Genomic DNA, 22,348 nt, shown 5'->3' on the forward strand with positions numbered 1-22,348 from the left:
CAATGAGATGATATTCCTGAGAAAGAAGTCAGGAAGTGAGTTCTGCAGATACCTGGGGGAAAAGCTTACCAAGGCGAGAAAAGCCACTGCAAAGGCCCAGGGGCAGGATCGCACAGGGCATTGATCGCACAGGGTAAGAAGGCCACATGGTTGGAGGGGGAGAATTCAAATAAGTAGGAGGAGGCCAAGTTATGTGGGCTTCACATTTCATGATTCACTCCAGAAATACAATTAATGATTCCTACTAAGGTAAATGCACAGTTTTTGTTTAGGGTGTTGGCTAAAATGCTAAACTGTATGAGTGAAGGAAGGTCAGCAAGAGATACAAGCCACTGACCAAAGTAACAAATAAGAAGAAGGTATAAACTTTGCAAGGTCAAGGGCAAGTCAGGAACGAGGGAAGTAGTCCAGCATTGTGTTCAGATTTATTGTGTTTACTTTATGATTATATTAGGTATTTTGCTTAATTCCAAACCTTAATATTCTGTTTCACTTCTTCCTTTCCATCATATAAAAGAAAAGCTCTCCTTTAGTGCATGGTGTATAGAGACTGTCACCTAATTGGAGCTCTGGTGCAGGGTTTCTCAGCCCCTATGGACATTTTGGACCAGGTAATTCTTTGTCGTGGAGGCTGTTCTGAGTGTTATAGGGTGTTTGACAGCACCTTTGGGCTCTACCCACTACATGCCAGCAGCAACCCCCCAGCTATAATGCCCCTAATAACCAAAAATGTCTCCAGACATTGACAAATGTTTGCTGCGGTGGGGAGCAAAATTGTGCCTGCTTGGTAATCACTGCTTTAATGTGAATAGATAAAAACATCAGCTCAGTGTATTAGCTCTTTTTTTTAATCCAATGGGTTGATCCTAAGGCATATATCTCTTCCTAACTTCTAAACATACCCAAAGCTATTTGCTACATATTTACAGTTCAGAAAGAACTAAACTCCTCAGATGTTCCAAACACCTTCCTGTCTCAGGGCCTTTGCACGGTTGCTCCCTCTGTTGAATGTTTGTCCCATGCAACTTCTACTTGTCCCTCAAGTCCTGTTAAAGCCTTAACTGTCAAGCCCCCCGGGAAGCTTTCCCATGATCCAGAGCATAAGCATGTTAGGTGTTCCCATTCATTATATGTTCTCACATATGTACTCGTACTTTGTCAAAACTATCACAACTGCAATTAAATAATTATTTTGGTCATTATTATTTAATATCTCCACCATTTCAGCAAGAATCCTATTAATCTTGTTGTCTCATGTATCTCCAGAGCATTAAAAGAATTACTGTGGACTCAAATTTATATAGAAAAGCATATCACTGGCCAACTTTGGTACTTTATTACTAACAAATTATTATGCACCTCACAGGCGATCAAAGTACAATGATACAGACCACCATGGCTTAATGATAAATCTCTTAGGGCAAAATCTTGACTATGAATATACTTTACTTGAGGGTACATTTTTCCCTTTTGTTAACAACAAAAGCTATGAAAAGATTGTAATGATGACAAAAGGAACAAAAAGGCCCTCTTCATTAGATGACAATGAATGAGCCACGGAACGAAGTGGCTGTAACTGAGGTCATCTTTCTGGCTCTTTTGAACTCCTTATAACATTTATTTTAACACAGTTTATTCCACACAGCGTACATCATATTGTATTGCTTACTCTTGTATATCCGATAGCCGCAAATATATTTAAATTCCTCAAAGGGGTTAGTATTCTGGGATCCACAAATGAGTTTCATAATGTCCGAGGGATGCTTGAAATCGGATGTAAAGACCTAGAAACACTTTCTACGAACAGGGTCAGGAATGTTTATACGCGTCTCAAAGGTGGCAATTTAAGACCCACCCTCTCATATGATTCCATTTATTGATAATTTTAAAACTTGTAGGGATACTCCCATCATCTTTGGTCCATCTTTTAGGAAGAAAAAACAAATTTTAGTTACCGATTTCCTCTCCTGCTTCAATTCCTGGACGTAGCGTGCTAACTCCACGGTGATCTGGGAGGTCATATTCTCGGAGATGACTTCATGCTGTCCAGCATAATCGTTCATCTCATTCAGGGTGGAAAGGAAGGCTTTACATGCTGTATACCTACAGAACAGAATGCACACCACTCCTTTTCAAACAAGGCACATCCTCTCTCATGTTGCTTCCCACCAGCGATACAGTAATTAAAATCAGGTTAATTTGCATCCAGTTCCCATAGGGTCTTGACAATTCATTACACATAAGAGGGTTCTCATCAAAATGGCGCAGAATAAATTACAACTGAAATATTTTTCATTTTGTGAAGTCAAATTGCCCTACATAAGGCAATATTTGGCTTTGTTAATAGCCCACATATAACCCAAAATACATATACGTACTATAGATACTAATGTCATGGATATTTAGATCTAACTTATAGACAATACTTTTGGGCTTTTCATGTTAAGATGTCTTAATTGCTGTCTGAACAGACATATTTCTTGGATGAATGAGACACCTGATATTACAAAACCAAATCAAGATGTAGAATGCACAGTCCACACTTCCTGTATTTGCTTAGATTATATTCTAAGCTTATCCTAATTACCTTAATTGAAACAATCTGGAATAGGTCTAGTGCCTCAGTATAACTTATTTCAGTAGGTTTTTATTGTCTTTCCGCCAATTTAAAAACTGACACAGATATGAATGAGGAAGGCAACTTGTTTTTATAGATATATCTACAAAATATATGTAGATTTCCTTTATAATCATCAACAATGCCATACAGATATTACCACATAACGATCAGTGATAAACACACCTGTATTCTTCTTCCTCCTTCGAGTTCTTTTTAGGTTGGTATTTCTTCGAAAGATTCCTAAAACAAAAAGACAGACATGTCACCTTATACAGAAGGATAATTGAGAAATGAGGAATGAACGAAGTCAGTGCTTTTGTTTACAAGTTAAAAAAAGAAGTCACAAAATGTCCACAGCTGAAATCCATTTATTTCCTTCCATCTTTCAGCGTGAAAGACTTGCATAGCTTTGACTCTTTTACCTAAAGGTAGAGCAAATAAGAACAGAAATGGTCGCCAACTGGTCATTTACCTGGATGTTAAGACCTGACATTATTTAACTGGAGAGGGCAGACCATGTGTTTCTATGCAACCATTATTGCTCTAAATCCAAGGCAAGCATATGGACTGAGTCCAAATGTTTAAATGAAAAATCAAAGTGTCAAGGGCAGGTTTTCAAGGCTGTGTGCTGCTCTCCCAAAACCTAATGAAAACTACTTGTGAATAAGTCTTCTTGAAGGAAGTAGAGACAATATTGGGGGGATGGTTATGCTAAGACATTTAGCAAGGAGAACTTTTAACCTGCTTAGCAGGCTTGCACTGAACACACTCAGATTAGTCAAAATTGCTCTAATCTCTCTTCCTAATCCCATCTCCAGGTCAAGAATCCAGATACTCCCCTCTACATTCTGCATGCTTCAAGTTACACAAAAACTAAGAGGTAATCTTGAAAAAAGAAAACTCACTAACATTTGTTCCACTGATTGATTTCTTTTGGGTCCTGATTTTGGCTTGTGTAGTTAGAAGAACAGCCATAGAGGGACTTCCCTGGTGGTCCAGTGGTTAAGAATCCATCTTGCAATGCAGGGGACACCAGTTCGAACCCTGGTCAGGGAACTAAGATCCCACATGCCGCAGGGCAACTAAGCCCATGTGCCACAACTAGAGAGAAGCCCGAACGATGCAACGAAAGATCCCACGTGCCACAACTAAGACCTGATGCAGCCAATAAATAAATAAATAAATATTGAAAAAAAAAAAGGAAGAAGAACAGCCATAGATAAAGAAGATGTGGTACATATATACAATGGAATACTACTCAGTCATTAAAAAGAATGAAATAATGCCATTTGCAGCAACATGGATGGACCTAGAGTAAGGATGGACCTTACTAAGTGAAGTAAGTCAGAAAGAGAAAGATAAATACCATATGATATCACTTATATGTGGAATCTAAAATATGGCACAAATAAACCTATCTACGAAACAGAAACAGACTCACAGACATAGAGAACAGACTTGTGGTTGCCAACGGGGAGAGGGCTGGACTGAGAGTTTGGGGTTAGTAGATGCAAACTATTACATATAGAATGGATGGACAACAAGGTCCTACTATATAGCACAGGGAACTATATTCAGTGTCCTGGGATAAACCATAACGGAAAAGAATATGAAAAAGAATGCGTGTGTGTGTGTATATATATATATATATATATATATATATATATATATATATATGTATATATATATATATATATCGCTGAGTCACTTTGCTGTACAGCAACTAACATCAACTATACTTCAATTAAAAAAAAAAAAGAGGGCTTCCCTGGTGGCGCAGTGGTTGAGAATCTGCCTGCCAATGCAGGGGACACGGGTTCGAGCGCTGGTCCGGGAAGATCCCACATGCAGCGGAGCAAATGGGCCCGTGAGCCACAATTACTGAGCCTGCGCGTCTGGAGCCTGTGCTCCGCAACAAGAGAGGCTGCGATAGTGAGAGGCCCGCGCACTGCGATGAAGAGTGGCCCCCGCTTGCCACAACTAGAGGAAGCCCTCGCACAGAAACGAAGACCCAGCACAGCCATAACTAACTAACTAACTAAATAAATAAATAAAATAAAATTTAAAAAAAAAAAAAAAAAAAAAAAAAAAAGAAGAAGAACAGCCCTAGGAGAGGACTAGTGGTCCACAGTGGGACTCTTCATATGACAGCATCTCAGTATTCACTTCCCTGTTTATTCCATGTTGCTATTCCTCTTTCATAGTAGCTACTTTCATTATTTCACATTCTATTTCTTTCATTTCCCCTGAATCTACAGATGTGCCTAGAAAAGCGTGCAATAATAAATTTACAGGGCTTCCCTGGCGGTGCAGTGGTTGAGAATCTGCCTGCCAATGCAGGGCACACGGGTTCGAGCCCTGGTCTGGGAAGGTCCCACATGCCGCGGAGCAACTAGGCCCGTGAGCCACAATTACTGAGCCTGCGCGTCTGGAGCCTGTGCTCTGCAACAAGAGAGGCCGCGATAATGAGAGGCCCGTGCATCGCGATGAAGAGTGGTCCCCACTTGCCGAAACTAGAGAAAGCCCTCGCACAGAAACGAAGACCCAACACAGCCATAAATAAATAAATAAATAAATAAATAAATAATTAATTAATTAATTAATTAATTTTTAAAAGTTACTGTAAATTTACAATTTTGATCATGGTACGTTTTACAGACAAAGCGAAATGTGAGTTCACCTCTAACAGGTGTTACTAGGTGACATGAGAGGCAGAGAACTTTAGTAAAAAGGACATTGCTCTGGGAATCCAGAGGCCATGTGACTAGATGGTGTAACCTCAGACAAAGCAATGGGCAAGCCTGTGCTTCCAGTTTCTCATCTCTAAGCCCGAGGCAGGTGGGTGAAATGACCTCTATTGTCCCTTAAAGTTTGTAAATTCCTAGGGAATATATATCACCCAATAGAATAGTGATTGTTGCAATTACTTTAAAAAGAAGGCATGGGTATATAACAATTTAAAAATTATAATTAGACAAACTGATGAAAGAAAAATGTACTGACTTGGAGGTTGCTATCACGTGAGCTATGCTTAAACAAACTACATTGTGTTCTCTCTACTGATACTCTGGATACACAGCAAAGATTATCTAATAGATCTAGATTTGAAAGAATGTGAAAAAGCAGTATTTCCTCTAAGCATGTGCCTTAGAGAAAAATTAATGCAAAAGAGAGAAGTTTTTGTTTTTAATTTAATTTAATTTTTTTAACATCTTTATTGGAGTATAATTGCTTTACAATGGTGTGTTAGTTTCTGCTTTATAACAAAGTGAATCAGCTATACATAGCTGATTCACTTTGTTAAAAGAGAGAAATCTTATATATTGAAAGCACGGTAGAATTCTTTGAGTTGCCTACCACATTTAGTCCTTAAAAAGGTAGATTTAATAAAAACAATAGCTCCGACTTACATGTACCAGGAATAAAAGGGGAGCCATGGAAAGCAGATGACTAATCAATAGGTTATTTTCCAAATATATTTAAAGCAGCATATATGGGACCTGCAGTATTGAAAAGCCTAGAGGTTGCATGTGAGATATTTTTAGTGCATGGTTTTAAATATTGACCATTTCTTCCGCTAACTATAAATTACAAATGGAAAATGTCACTTCTAAATTCACATCTTATATAAAAACTCATTCAAAACTGTTATTTTAGAGGTTGATTTAAATCCACATTTTCTTTTTAGCTTTCAGTCATTAGCAGCCGTAAAAATAACTTAAACTTTATATCTAGTTGAAGGAAACATAGCTTGAAGAGATCCAGGTGAAACCAGTACTTTTTATAGTTCCGTTTTACCAGTCAAATCCTAAACAGGATTAAAGACCAGTTGTGGGTGCTCTCCAGTAAAGACGGTCCAGTACTGAAGAATGAGTATCACTTTGACGATGTTAGCATATATAGCATTCAAAATGCTTCTTAAAAGCATCAATGAATATTTCACTCTATAAACACCAGCAGAAAACTAAAAGCTTAAGAGGTCTATAAGGGAACTTCAGATCTAAGGATATTTCTCTCAGGGACCACTACAAAAAAAAGAGCAACTTGCATTTCCATTCTCTGGAGGTGGGCTTTCTCACCCCATTTGTATGAGGTTATTTTAAAAATAAGCAAGCAAATAAACACCAAAAGCACCTTTAAATTTATGGGGTCCTTCTGAGAAATTTAAATTGTTTTATATACTCGCTCTTCAGATAGGCTAATTAAAAGGTAAGAGGAAAACAGATATCTTTTAATAAAGATACTGGATTTAAATTTGGTTGGTCCTAAGAACTGCAGTTAGGCTTTTAAAAAGGAAACACTTGGGCCTCATTCCAGACCCTCTGAAATGGAAGGTCCAAGGCTGGACACAGGAATGTTTTGTGTTGTTGTTTTTTTTTTTAATCTGTCTTTTATATTTTAAAAGCTCACCACAGATTGCCAGATAAAGATGGCACAATAAAATCTGATCAGAGAATGGTGCTTTTCCAATAAGAGGTGAAGTAAAAGCCAGGAAATTTTCAACAGCAGAAAATAAACCAATGAAGAAAGGCACATAACCTCAATCTACACACTTTGAGAAGCGGTGACCAGCGTGAGGGACAGAAGATTCTGGAACAGTGTAGAACAGATGCTTGAGTCCACAAAACCCTGAAAACCGATTCAGACAGAAGTAAACTGAAGGGTGAGTAAGCACTCAGGGAACAGTGACAGAAAAGATCTGAGAGGAAGACATGCAGGCCGACCACCCCGATTCCAGGACTTGGCAAGAGCTGGGGTTGGCCACCTGGGCCTCTGCTTCCCAGGGCTGCAGGCTGAATGCCTGGGGAAGATCACCACAAAACCTAGGGATTCCCCAGGAACAGGGGTGAACGCCTTTGACCAAATGGAGTGAATGCTAAAACAGAACCTCTAACGAAGTTTCAGAACAGACAACAAAACTCAGAGTCTCAAAGACAAGATGTACAAAAACAAGTGCTTTTGAGACCATGCCCCATGGGGTTAATAGAAACTGGTGACTAACAGAAATTCTTGAGCTTGCCTTCCAGTTTATTAAAAACCCCTTCACGTGTAACCTGCCTTCACCGATCAAGCCGATGCTTTAATTGTTGCTACAAAAGGCTTAGTTGTCCTCCAAGCATCACACAGCCGAAACAATAAGATGTTTGCCTGGGTTGTTTTCCAGGAACTTAGAGCTAGCTGTGTCTAGCTCAAGCTCAAGCCAGCTAAGACTGGTTGGGACTACCTAAAACAGGGCCTGCACAGGTGTCTGGTAAATGACATTTTGACACCAGAGGGCCAAAAACCCCACCTTCAGATCATGCTAAGCGCCTCCATTTTTGAACATGCATCCCATGAAGAAGCAAGTAACTCAGATATGCCTGCACGGAACACTAATTACCTCACCTTTTCCCTACCTGCAATCACCTTTCCCCACGCCTAAGACCACCCTGCTTCTTTATGCCATAAATATCCCAAGTCCCTCGCCTTCAGGGAGGTGGATCTGAGACTTGTTCTCCTATCTCCTCGCTTGGCTGCCTTGTGAATAAACCCTTTCCCTGCTGCAAACCTCAGCGACTCAGTGTTTGGCTTGCTGCATGTTGGCAAATGAACCTGGTTTGGCAACACTTTCGCCCACCTTACCCTATAAGGGAGCTCAGAGGGAAAGACCAATGGCACCGGAAGCACAGCAGTGATCATTCACATTCTATCAGATCAAACAGGGGCACTGGTGTTGCTTGTGTTAATAACAAAAACATGCTTAGGCATCAACCTAAGACGTTTACATGTTTTATCTCATTAAGTCCCCTCAAGACCCTTATAAGGTGGGAATTATCGTCATTATTATTATTCACATATTACAAATGAAAAAGACAAAGCACAGAGAGTAATTTGTCCCAAATCATATTACTATTAAGTGGAAGAACATCCCAGGCATTGGGACTCTAGAGTCTGTTACTTGAAACCACTTCACTAAACTGCCTGTATTAAATATAAGCAAGGTGAAAAGATGCAGTATGTAATACAGAAGAAAAGGAAGGGACTTCCCTGGTGGCACAGTGCTTAAGAATCCGCCTGTCAATGCAGGGGACACAGGTTTGATCCCTGGTCCGAGAAGATCCCACATGCCGTGTGGAGCAACAAAGCCTGTGCGCCACAACTACTGAAGCCCGGGCGCCTAGAGCCCTTGCTCGGCAGCAAGAGAAGCCACTGCAATGAGAAGTCCTTGCACTGCAATGAAGAGTAGCCCCCACTCACTGCAACTAGAGAAAGCCCGCGCACAGCAATGAAGACCCAATGCGGCCAAAAATTTTAAAAAATAAAAATAAAAAAGAAGAAGAAAAGGAAGGAAGAAAATGACAGAGAAAAACCCAATCTGTAAGAAAACATACAAGGAAATGAAGCAAATCCTAACTTTGGATTAGGATTTGCAGAATATTTTACACTATAAACAAATTTAATAAAAACACAAAGCCAGTAAAGCAAGAATCCCCAGCCTACAGGATAAAACAGAATGGGATGAAACTGGGAGGCTGCAAAGCTAAGGAAATGAACTAGGAACTAAAACACACCACTCCAGAGCTAATAAATAAATTAGGCTGGATATCAATTTTAAGTGAGGAAAGTTTTAAGACAATCATAACGTGGAAAGCAACTCTCATAATCAGAAAAAGAAGAAAGATCTGAAGAACAAGATGCTGTAACATAAGGAAAATGGATCTCTGAAGCATATGACCCAATAAGTAGAATAGAAAAAAATTCAGATATAATTGACAAAAGTTCCCCTGAAATAAATTATTGACTTTTCATATGAAAGGGAAATTGATAAAGAGTGATCAACCACAAGGCATTGCTTGGTAAAGTTATCAAACTGCTAAGTGGAACAAAAAAGTTCTTCACATACAGAGTCAAAAAAGCAAGTCACCTACAAAGAATAAAAATTTGGCTGGCCCCAGACTTTTCAACCAGAAGACAATGCAGCAACAAAGTTTGGAGAGAAAAGTATGACCAGAGAATAATCAAGTCAAATTGTTGTTAAGTGCAGTCTACCCTCTGCATCTGTGGGGTCTACATCCACAGAGTCAACCAACTGTGGATCAAAAATATTGGGGGGAAAATTCCAGAAAGTTCCAAAAAGCAACACGTGAATTTACTTCATGATGGCAACTGTTTACACAGCATTTACATTGTATTACGTATTATAAGTAATCAAGAGATGATTTAAAGTATACAGAAGGATGTGTGTAGATTATACACAAATACTATGCCATGTCATATAAGGGACTTGAGCATCTTCAGATTTTGGTATCCGAGGAGGGCAGGGGCAGGGGCAGGGGGTGGTGTTCCTGGAACCAATCCCCCACGGATTCTGAGGGATGACTGTATAGTGGCATTCTCAAACAAGAAAGAACTGGAGGATTATGCCACAGGCTCCTATAGGGAGAAAATATCCCTATTTTTCTTGAGGCCAACAAACAAGTGGAGAGGCTGTGGTAGAGGGAATGGTGATGAGCATAAATCTATAATTAAGGCAAATTAACTGTGAGACTCATGTTACAGACTAAATTATATAACTCAATTAGGAGAGGAAGTAAAACAGGTAAATACTATTTTCTTTATCTTTCCTACCAGTGAGTCAATTGAGCCTGTTTAAAATTACAACATGAGGGGTTTCCCTGGTGGCGCAGTGGTTGAGAATCTGCCTGCCAACGCAGGGGACACGGGTTCGAGCCCTGGTCTGGGAGGATCCCACATGCCGCGGAGCAACTAGGCCCGCGAGCCACAACCACTGAGCCTGCGCATCTGGAGCCTCTGCTCCACAACAAGAGAGGCCGCGACAGTGAGAGGCCCGCGCACCGCGATGAAGAGTGGTCCCCGCTTGCCGCAACTAGAGAAAGCCCTAGCACAGAAACGAAGATCCAACACAGCAAAAAATAAAATAAATAAATAAATAAATAAAACTCCAATCTACTAAAAAAAAAATTACATGAGTTAAAACAAAAACAAAAACAAACAAAAATCATGAATGACACCCTACACATTTTTCATAATCTTTTTTCAAAATCTTATAAGAATTTGTTTAATATTTCAAGTTTGCTAAATCCTTCAGTTTCACTTTAATAAAATAATTTTAATTGTTCAAGTAAATTTAAATTTAATACCTTGCATATACAATATGCAACATATTTTATAAAATGACTTTTACACAGTTACCTTTTATTTACAATGAAATCCAAAAAAAAAAAAAAAAAATTGACCAGGACAAGAATGATTCATCAAGAAGAAAGTACAAACAGCTCAAATGTATAAAAACATACTCAACCTCATTCATGCTAAGAGAAACACAAATTACCCGTCAGACTTAGCAATTTTTTCTTATCAAATCGGCAAAGATAAAAAAGATGGGGAACAAGAAGCATTGAGGGTCAAGGCGAGAAGCACCGCCACACACTCTGAAATGGTGATAAGGGTCACAGCTTCCGAGAAGGGCAACTTGGCAAATTCTACCAGAACCAAAGTGCTGCTTTTAGGAACTTATTCTCTAGATATGCTTGCCCAAGTGTATCATTCAAGGTTATCCAGTGCAACTCTGTTCAGAGTTGCAAACAATTGGAAACAACATATCCACCAATTCAATGCAACACTGTATAGCTGTAAAAAATAAAAATGAACCCTCGGAATAATTTCCAGGATGCAGAAAGGCAAGGGCACACTGAACTGCTGGGGAAGCAAGGAAGAAAACACACTTCCTTGCCTGTGTATCCATAATATCTCTCTGGAAGGATACGTAAGAGACAGATAACATTTACTGTCCCTGGGAACAGGGGTAAGAGAAGGGACACTTCACTGTAAACCATTTTGTACTTTTAGAAGTTTTAATCATATGAATTCATTACCTGGTCATAACAAATAATTTAGTTTGTTTTTGTTTGTTTGTTTGTTTTGGCTGCGCTGGGTCTTCGTTGCTGAGGGCAGGCTTTCTGTAGTTGCGGTGAGCGGGGGCTACTGTTCCTTGCGGTGTGCAGGCTTCTCATTGCGGTGGCTTCTCTTGTTGCGGAGCACAGGCTCTAGGGTGCATAGCCCTCAGTAGCTGTGGTGAGTGGGCTCAGTAGTTGTGGTGCACGGGCTTAGTTGCTCTGAGGCATGTGGGATCTTCCTGGGCCAGGGATCGAACTCATGTCCCCTGCGTTGGCAGGCATATTTTTAGCCACTGCGCCACCAGGGAAGTCCTGTTTGTTTATTTTTAAAGAAACAGTTGCTAAGGGGCAAACAACAATAGTTGGTTCTCTTATACAGGTCATGTAAGATGTTTTAAGATTATATTAAGGGGGCTTCCCTGGTGGCGCAGTGGTTAAGAAGCCACCTGCCAATGTAGGGGACACGGGTTCAAGCCCTGGTCCGGGAAGATCCCACATGCCACGGAGCAACTAAGTTGTGGCCCATGTGCCACAACTACTGAGCCTGCGCACCACAACTACTGAAGCCCACGCGCCTAGAGCCTGTGCTCCACAACAAGAGAAGCCACCGCAATGAGAAGCCCGTGCACCGCAATGAAGAGTAGCCCCCACTCACCGCACTAGAGAAAGCCTGCGTGCAGCAACGAAGACCCAATGCAGCCATAAATAAAAAATAAGAATTTTGAAAAAGATTATATTAAGAATTTGGGACTTTCCTGGTGGTCCAGTGGTAAAGAATCCGCCTTCCAATGCAGGGGACGTGGGTTCAATCCCTGGTCAGGGAACTAAGATCCCACAGGCCACGGGGCAACTAAGCTCCCGTGCCACAACTACTGAGCTCATGCACCTCAACTAGAGCCCGTGAGCCCAAACTACAGAGCCCACGTGCTCTAGAACCTGCGCACCACAACTACAGATTACACGCGCCCTGGAGCCTGAGCGCCACAACTAGAGAAGAGAAAACCCACACGTCACAGCTAGAGAGAAGCCCACGCACCACAATGAAAGATCCCGCATGTCTCAACGAAGATCCTGCGTGCTGCAACTAAGACCCGACGCAGCCAAAAATAAATAAAATAAATAATAAATAAATCTTTTTTTTAAAAAAAGATTATATTAAGAATTTGACCCTACGCTGCCTTGAATGGATATTAACTATAGCAGGGGTCAGCAAACTTACATATAAGCACATATATGTGTATATGCTTATATATAAAAGCAAATTTATACAGGGCCAGACAGTAAATATTTTAGACTTGTAAATATTTTAGACTTGCAGCCTCATGGTCATGGGGCTGCAAAAGCAGCCATGGACAATACATAAATGAATGGATGCACCTGTATTCCAATAAAACTTTATTTATAAAACCAGGCAGTGATGGGTTTGGCCATGGCCATGGCCAGTAGTTTGTTAACCACTGACCTACAGAAATCAAAGCCCTAATTATCATCTTCCATGTCTAAAATAAGTTGTTAGAGTTTTTTTTCCTCTAATGCAGACAAGAAATTATTTAACGACAGACAACTCCCCAAAGAGATCATGATGGTTTTTCAACATCATATTGATGTTTTAAGCAAGTCTTTGTTGAATATGCTCCAGTCACACTGGTCTTTCCATTCCTTGAACATATCCCCACCTCAGGACCTTTGCACTCGCTGATTCCTTGGCCTGGAAGAACTGCTCTCGGATTTTTGCATGCCTGCTTTCTCCTTGTCTGTCAGTTCTCAAGCAATGTATTTCCCTGGCCAGTCAGGCTAAGTAAGCCTTGCCCCGCCATCATGCTCTAATGCATCACTGGTTTTACTTATTCGGGGTGATAAATGCTATCTTTAAGTGATTTACTGCCTTGCTTATTTGCATGCAGTCTTTTCTCCATAGTGAGAAGGTGAGTCCCTCAGGCTCAGGCACTTCCTGTGTCTCGTTCACTAGAGTCCCCCCACCCCCTAACTCTGTTGACACATTATTAGTTGTTCTGTTTGTTTTTAAACCCTCATCAGCTCCCATAGGCCTGTGCAAACACATAATTCTCCTTGAAGCAGTGCTGACCGAATATTGTAGACCTGTTCCCTGTTGATTCACTCTTTCTACAACTATTTACTAAGCACCTATTTTATGCACTGTTCCATACTACAGGGATTCATTAGTGAACACAACGCAAAGAGCCCTGCCCTTGAGAGGCTTATATTCTAGCAGGGAGGGAGCAGAAGACAATGAACAACACAATATATAAGAAAATTACATAATGTTAGAAAGCTATCAGCGCTTTGGAAAAACCGAAAAGTCCAGCAGGGAGGCAGGGAGGCCCTTACTAAGCAGGTGACATTTGAGCAAAGACTTGAAGGAGGTGAGGGAGTTGGCCACGTGGATCCTGGGGGATGAACCCCTAGGTGACATCTATATGAAAGGCTAATGCAGCATCCCGGGGTGAGAGCATGCCTGGCACGTACAAGATACAGCAAGGAGGCCAATTCTGTTAGAGCAGAGATACGAAGGGAGAGAGAGAAAGAGATAATGTCTGAGAGGTAGAGAGACCCGTTCATGTAGGGCTTTGTAGGACATCCACCGTAAGGATTTTCGATTTACTTCGAGGGAAATGGGGAGACGCTGGTGTTTTGAATGAGGAGTACTGTGATCTGGCTGTCTTGTGGAAAAGATGGACAGTAGGAAACAAGGGAGGAATAAGAAACCAGCTAGAAGACTCATAATAAGCCAGGTAAGAGGTGATGGGGACTTGGACCACAATGCCAGCAGTGGAGGTGCTGAGAAGGGCAGGGATCCTGGATCAATCTGGAAAGCAGAGGTACCAGGACTTCCCGATGGGGGAGGGGGAGTGTGGGAGAAAGACAAAAGCCAAAGATGACTCTGGAGTTTTTGACCCAAGCAAGGAAGGATGCAGCTGCCCTCCAGCCGAGCCGGGGAGTTGGGAGGAGCCGGGCTGCGGAGATGCAGATTTTGTTGGGTTTTTTTTGTTTGTTTTTGGCTGCGTTGGGTCTTCGTTGCTGCGTGCGGGCTTTCTCTAGTTGCGGTGAGTGGGGGCTACTCTTCGTTGCGGTGCGCGGGCTTCTCATTGCGGTGGCTTCTCTTGTTGTGGATCACAGGCTCTAGGCGCGTGGGCTTCAGTAATTGTGGCACGCAGGCTCAGTAGTTGTGGCGCACGGGCCCAACTGCTCCACGGCATGTGGGATCTTCCTGGACCAGGGCTCGAACCCATGTCCCCTGCATTGGCAGGCGGGCTCCCAACCACTGCACCACCAGGGAAGCCCCGGAAATGCAGATTTTGAGTGGATATTCTGTTTCAGACATCCACATGGAGATTCTGAGTAACCTGTTTCTGGAGTTCAGGACAGAGGTCAAGCTTGGAGACATATCTGTTGCCGTAAAGATCGTACTTAAAGCCATCACCAGGAGAGTATAAATAGAGAAGGGAAGGTGACAGAGAACTGGGTGCCGGGGCACATCGGAGTGAAGTGGCAGAAGGAGAGGAGGAACCGCGAAGGGGGTTGAGCAGAGCTTCCGAAGGGCTTCTGGTGAGATAGGAAGGAAGCCAAGAGACTGGGGTTTCAGACGCCAAGTGAGGAAAGTGTTTCGAGGAGGGAGCATCCACCCCTTCAAAGATGCTCAGGGGTCAAGGGTGGTGAGGACTGAAGACGGGCGACTGGGTGGGACAGGATGAAGGTCACTGGTGCCCCGAGGAGCCATTCTGGTGCAGAGGTGCAGGTGAGCTTAACAGAGAGAGGAGGGGAACTGGAGAGACATTGTTGGGAAGGTTTGCTGCAAAGGAAGGCAAAGAAATGGTGGCAGCTGGTGGGGGAAGTGAGCTCAAGAAAAGTTTTGTCTTCTTGTGTGTTTTTTAATGATGGGAGACAGTGGTACATTCTTGTGACCATGGGAATAATCCAGTAGAAAGTAAAGCCTTGATAACATAGGAGACAGAGGAAAACTAATGGGAACAGAGCTCCGGAGTCGGAGAGATGGGGGAAGATCTAGTGTGCAAGAGGAGGGCTTGGATTCAGCCAGGAGCATCAGAGGAGGGGGCATCGAGGTGTGGGAACAGATGCTGACAGATGGGTCACAGGGCTTCAGAGTCTGAGGGTGTTTTCCTCTATCTGCTTCAATTTTCTCAGTGAAGTAGGAAGCAAGTGGTGAGGATGGGAAGGGAGGTGTGGGGGTTTGTGGAAAGAGAAGCTATGAAAGACGCAGGCAAGTGGGAAAGCAAATCAACAAAGGGCAGATAGTATGATTACTCATCAGCATCAAGGGCCCTGCCCAGATCTCAGTCCAAAGAATTAGAAGACACCTCCAAAGGATTAGTAATTGTCTTGGATTGTCTTCAATTACTCATAATCTTTTTTTATCAACTTCTCCCAAGAAGCACAAATTTAGATACTTTGCAGGGATGTGATGAAACAAACGTTAACATTTAAATCTCAGGAAAAGGACTTCCTAAGAGATTACCATCAGAGCAGTAATACCGCTACTCTATTTCAAGTCATGAAACATGATCCAGAACAGGGTAAAATGGTCGATGGAGAGCTATTAAATGTTATCCCAAACCTATTATTGGGATTTGGAGTCTTTTCCAATAGCCTCCAATTTTGTTACCTAAATCATCACTTCCCTCATAGAGGGGGATAAGAAAGGGCAGGGAGCCAGGTGCTTCCCAGAGGGAAACAAAGAAAGCACCTTCCCTTCATGACATAGAACTGATGGAGAAATTTGCTGAGAACCGACTTAATGACATCCCATGACAAACCTCCAAAGCAAAACAAGACAGTGGATAAGGCACCAGGAAAGAAGAGACTAGGCTAAGAGAAAAAGAATACAACAGGGCTTCCCTGGTGGCGCAGTGGTTGAGAGTCTGCCTGCCAATGCAGGGGACACGGGTTCGAGCCCTGGTCTGGGAGGATCGCACGTGCTGCGGAGCAGCTACGCCTGTGGGCCACAATCACTGAGCCTGCGCGTCTGGAGCCTGTGCTCCGCAACAAGAGAGGCCGCGATAGTGAGAGGCCCGCGCACCGTGATGAAGAGTGGCCCCCACTTGCCGCAACTGGAGAAAGCCCTTGCACAGAAACGAGGACCCAACACAGCCAAAAATAAATAAATGAATTAAAAAAAAAAAAAAAAAGTCTTTAAAAAAAAAAAAAAAAGAAAAAGAATACAACAAATGTAGGGAAATCCATTAGGTGAGACCTTACTTTGCCTAAAGCTGTTAGGTAACCCATTTCCACATGAAAGACAACATTTTATGACAGCGCAATGTTTAAATAATCAGCAAAGCAGCTCATTCTCCATTCACACTTTCAGTTTTAAAAGCCTTAAAGTGCTAATGAGGCTGATACACATACAGGGCACCAGAAATTCATCTGGAATAAAAGTTATTTATAAAAACAAATTTACTTATTAAATTCTTATTAAGCAAATTTAAGAATAATTTATTTATTATTAAATTATTCTTAAATAAATTTATTATTAAATACATTAAATAAAATTATTTATACAAATTATTTCATTGAGCAATCTGTTTTACATTTTATTTACTCAACAGAAACAAAACTTATCATCCATAAAAGTACAGCATATGTACTACCACTTAGGTGCTTATTTACAAACCACAACAACAGCCCTCTGTGAAGCCACATTCTTTCAAAGATACATGACATACACCTTATCCAGATGCTCTTTGTATTAAAATGAAATATTTCTAAACCAAAAGTCATCTAGACATTTCACAGTCTGTGCAAACCAGCCAAACAAGAAATCATTAAAGGGACTTCCCTGGTAGCACAGTGGTTAAGAATCCACCTGCCAATGCAGGGGACACAGGTTCGAGCCCTGGTCTGGGAAGATCCCACATGCCGCAGAGCAACTGTGCTCTAGAGCCCGTGTGCCTATAGCCCGTGCTCCTCAACAAGAGAAGACACTGCAATGAGAAGCCCGCACACCGCAACAAAGACCCAACGCAGCCAAAAATAAATAAATAATTAAATTTTTTAAAAAAAGAAATCATTAAAGATTTTGCCACTTCAAGTTCAAGCTTAGTTCTACCAGCCACTTTTAAACATTTTATATAAAAACACAACTTTCTTGGATAATTTCATCATTGTTGAATTGTTATAAGAAAGGCCTCCACAGGACCTCTCACACACTGCTGGAGGGATCGTGAATCAGACAAACTGTCTGGAAAATTGTTTGACTCCATCTACGAAAGCTAAACATACACAAAGCCTATGACCCAGGAATTCCGCTCCTGGGTATATACTTTATATCCCCAAATTGGAAACAAGCAATAGCCTAGTGACAGTAGACTGGACAAACTGTGATACATCCATATACCAAAATACTAAACAGCAATCAAAAGAAAATCACCACCACATGCAACAACACAAATGAATCTCATAGACATAATGAGGAACAAAGGAAGCCAAATACAAACAGTGCATAATAAATGATTACATTTGCATAAGGTTCAAAAGTAAGCAAGACTAATCCAAGCTGTCAGAGATCAGGAAAGTGGTCAACCAGGGGGGGAGAGGGATGAACTGGAAAGGGCTGGGGCGATGGGGGGCCTCTGAGGCTGGTAATTTCCTGTTTCTTGACCTGGGTGCTGGTCACATAGTGGTATTCACTATGAAAATTTCTGGGGCTTTACATTTATGATCTGTGCACTTTTCTGTATATATATTATATCTCAAAAAAGTTTTCTGGGGAAAAAAAAAAGGTGCTCCAAAATTCAGCAGAATCCTTTTAAGAAACAGAGCCTAGAGGGCAGACAGCAGAAGCAAGAACTACAATCCTGCAGCCTGTGAAACAAAAACCACATTCACAGAAAGACAGACAAGATGAAAAGGCAGAGGGCAATGTACCAGATTAAGGAACAAGATAAAACCCCAGAAAAACAACTAAATGAAGTGGACATAGGCAACCTTCCAGAAAAAGAATTCAGAATAATGATAGTGAAGATGATCCAGGACTTCGGAAAAAGAATGGAGGCAAAGATCAAGAAGATGCAAGAAATGTTTAACAAAGACCTAGAAGAATTAAAGAACAAACACACAGAGATGAACTATACAATAACTGAAATGAAAATACACTAGAAGGAATTAATAGCAGAATAACTGAGGCAGAAGAACGGATAAGTGACCTGGAAGACAGAATGGTGGAATTCACTGCTGCGGAACAGAATAAAGAAAAAAGAATGAAAAGAAATGAAGACAGCCTAAGAGACCTCTGGGACAACATTAAATGCACCAACATTCGCATTATAGGGGTCCCAGAAGGAGAAGAGAGAGAGAAAGGACCCGAGAAAATATTTGAGGAGATTATAGTCGAAAACTTCCCTAACATGGGAAAGGAAATAGCCACCCAAGTCCAGGAAGCTCAGAGAGTCCCAGGCAGGATAAACCCAAGGAGAAACACGCCGAGACACATAGTAATCAAATTGGCAAAAATTAAAGACAAAGAAAAATTATTGAAAGCAGCAAGGGAAAAACGACAAATAACATACAAGGGAACTCCCATAAGGTTAACAACTGATTTCTCAGCAGAAACTCTACAAGCCAGAAGGGAATGGCACAACATACTTAAAGTGATGAAAGGGAAGAAACTACAACCAAGATTACTCTATTCAGCAAGGATCTCATTCAGATTCGATGGAGAAATCAAAAGCTTTACAGACACGCAAAAGCTAAGAGAATTCAGCACCACCAAACCAGCTCTACAACAAATGCTAAAGGAACTTCTCTAAGTGGGAAACACAAGAGAAGAAAAGGACCTACAAAAACAAACCCAAAACAGTTAAGAAAATGGTCATAGGAACATACATATCGATAATTACCTTAAACATGAATGGATTAAATGCTCCAACCAAAAGACACAGGCTTGCTGAATGGATACAAAAACAAGACCCATATATATGCTGTCTACAAGAGACTCACTTCAGACCTAGGGACACATACAGACTGAAAGTGAGGGGATAGAAAAAGATATTCCATGCAAATGGAAATCAAAAGAAAGCTGGAGTAGCTATACTCACATCAGATAAAATAGACTTTAAAATAAAGAATGTTAGAAGAGACAAGGAAGGACACTACATAATGATCAAGGGATCAACCCAAGAAGAAGATATAACAATTATAAATATATATGCACCCAACATAGGAGCACCTCAATACATAAGGCAACTGCTAACAGCTATAAAAGAGGAAATCGACAGTAACACAATAATAGTGGGGGACTTTAACACCTCACTTACACCAATGGACAGATCATCCAAAATGAAAATAAATAAGGAAACAGAAGCTTTAAATGACACAATAGACCAGATAGATTTAATTGATATTTATAGGACATTCCATCCAAAAACAGCAGATTACACTTTCTTCTCAAGTGCACACGGAACATTCTCCAGGATAGATCACATCTTGGGTCACAAATCAAGCCTCAGTAAATTTAAGAAAATTGAAATCATATCAAGCATCTTTTCTGACCACAACTCTATGAGATTAGAAGTGAATTGCAGGGGAAAAAACGTAAAAAACACAAACACATGGAGGCTAAACAATACGTTACTAAATAATCAAGAGATAACTGAAGAAATCAAAAAATACCTAGAGACAAATGACAATGAAAACACGACGATCCAAAACCTGTGGGATGCAGCAAAAGCAGTTCTAAGGGGGAAGTGTAAAGCTATACAAGCCTACCTCAAGAAACAAGAAAAATCTCAAATAAACAATCTAACCTTACACCTAAAGGAACTGGAGAAAGAAGAACAAACAAAACCCAAAGTTAGCAGAAGGAAAGAAATCATAAAGATCAGAGCAGAAATAAATGAAATAGAAACAAAGAAAACAACAGCAAAGATCAATAAAACTAAAAGCTCGTTCTTTGAGAAGATAAACAAAATTGATAAACCATTAGCCAGACTCATCAAGAAAAAGAGGGAGCTCTAGCTGCCATCCTGTGTCCCCGCGTGTGTGCGCCTTATCTTAGCTGGTCTGCCCGAGACCCCCCTGAGCGCCAACCCTAGTCCCCCACGTGGCCCCATTTCCGCTCCAACAAGATGAAAGAAACTATCATGAACCAGGAGAAACTCGCCAAACTGCAGGCACAAGTGTGCATTGGTGGGAAAGGAACTGCTCGCAGAAAGAAGAAGGTGGTTCATAGAACAGCCACAGCAGACGACAAAAAACTTCAGTTCTCTTTAAAGAAGTTAGGGGTAAACAATATCTCTGGTATTGAAGAGGTGAATATGTTCACAAACCAAGGAACAGTGATCCACTTTAACAACCCTAAAGTTCAGGCATCTCTGGCAGCAAACACTTTCACCATTATAGGCCATGCTGAGACAAAGCAGCTGACAGAAATGCTGCCCAGCATCTTAAACCAGCTTGGCGCAGACAGTCTGACCAGTTTAAGGAGACTGGCTGAAGCTCTGCCCAAACAATCTGTGGATGGAAAAGCACCACTTGCTACTGGAGAGGATGATGATGATGAAGTTCCAGATCTTGTGGAGAATTTTGATGAGGCTTCCAAGAATAAAGCAAACTGAATTGAGTCAACTTCTGAAGAAGATAAATCTTGAAGAAGTTACTGGGAGCTGCTATTTTATATTATGACTGCTTTTTAAAATTTTGTTTATGGATCTGATAAAATCTAGATCTCTAATATTTTTAATCCCAAGCCCCTGGACACTGCAGCTCTTTTCAGTTTTTGCTTATATACAATTCATTCTTTGCAGCTAATTAAGCTGAGGAAGCCTGGGAATAAAGTTTGAAACAAAGATTAATAAAGTTCTTTGCTTAGTATACGGTTTTATATTTTATTTCATTGATACTGATTTGTACACAGAAAGCAAAATTGTTTATAGAAAGCTAATCATGGCATGTAATATGACTGATAATCATGGATGGAATCTGATTAAAGATTTAAAATGACAGTGTAAGTATCAAAAAAAAAAAAAAAGAAAAAGAGGGAGAGGACTCAAATCAATAAAATTAGAAATGAAAAAGGAGAAGTTACAACAGACACCGCAGAAATACAAAGCATCCTAAGAGACTACGACAAGCAACTCTATGCCAATAAAATGGACAACCTGGAAGAAATGGACAAATTCTTAGAAAGGTATAACCTTCCAAGACTAAACCAGGAAGAAATAGAAAATATGAGCAGACCAATCACAAGGAATGAAATTGAACCTGTGATTAAAAATCTTCCAACAAACAAAAGTCCAGGACCAGATGGCTTCACAGGTGAATTCTATCAAACATTTAGAGAAGAGCTAACATCGATCCTTCTCAAACTCTTCCAAAAAATTGCAGAGGAAGGAACACTCCCAAACTCATTCTATGAGGCCACCATCACCCTGATACCAAAACCAGACAAAGACACTACAAAAAAAGAAAATTACAGACCAATATCACTGATGAATATAGATGCAAAAATCCTCAACAAAATACTAGCACACAGAATCCAACAACACATTAAAAGGATCATATACCATGATCAGCTGGGATTTATCCCAGGGATGCAAGGATTCTTCAATATAGGCAAATCAATCAATGTGATACACCATATTAACAAATTGAAGAATAAAAAGCATATGATCATCTCAATACATGCAGAAAAAGCTTTTGACAAAATTCAACACCCATTTCTGATAAAAACTCTCCAGAAAGTGGGCATAGAGGGAACCTACCTCAACATAATAAAGGCCATAGACGACAAACCCACAGCAAACAACATTCTCAATGGTGAAAAACTGAAAGCATTTCCTCTAAGATCAGGAACGAG

The 22,348-nt window shown here is 40.9% G+C and overlaps 2 protein-coding genes across 8 annotated transcripts in view; one reads left to right on the forward strand and one right to left on the reverse strand.

Annotated features, from left to right (window-relative positions):
• Positions 1–22,348, reverse strand: part of FNBP1 (formin binding protein 1) — a 144,119-nt gene that overhangs the window by 75,563 nt on the left and 46,208 nt on the right. For all 7 annotated transcript variants that reach the window (XM_059925824.1, XM_059925829.1, XM_059925828.1 and 4 more), the window contains exons 3-4: positions 2,804–2,860; positions 1,956–2,103 (exon numbers count right to left, since the gene is read on the reverse strand). In XM_059925824.1, the coding sequence (XP_059781807.1) occupies positions 1,956–2,103; positions 2,804–2,860 (205 nt within the window). The remainder of the gene's footprint in view (positions 1–1,955; positions 2,104–2,803; positions 2,861–22,348) is intronic.
• Positions 20,537–21,453, forward strand: LOC132367996 (transcription factor BTF3-like). The gene has a single exon (XM_059926599.1). It carries the CDS (start codon positions 20,619–20,621, stop codon positions 21,105–21,107), a length of 489 nt encoding a protein of 162 aa, XP_059782582.1. The 5' UTR covers positions 20,537–20,618; the 3' UTR covers positions 21,108–21,453.

Source organism: Balaenoptera ricei, chromosome 6, assembly GCF_028023285.1.
Source record: "Balaenoptera ricei isolate mBalRic1 chromosome 6, mBalRic1.hap2, whole genome shotgun sequence".
Lineage (NCBI taxonomy): Eukaryota > Metazoa > Chordata > Mammalia > Artiodactyla > Balaenopteridae > Balaenoptera > Balaenoptera ricei.

Excerpts from the sequence above, each read along its gene's own strand:
- LOC132367996 (XM_059926599.1), top strand. The coding sequence starts at position 20,619 with ATGAAAGAAACTATCATGAACCAGGAGAAACTCGCCAAACTGCAGGCA.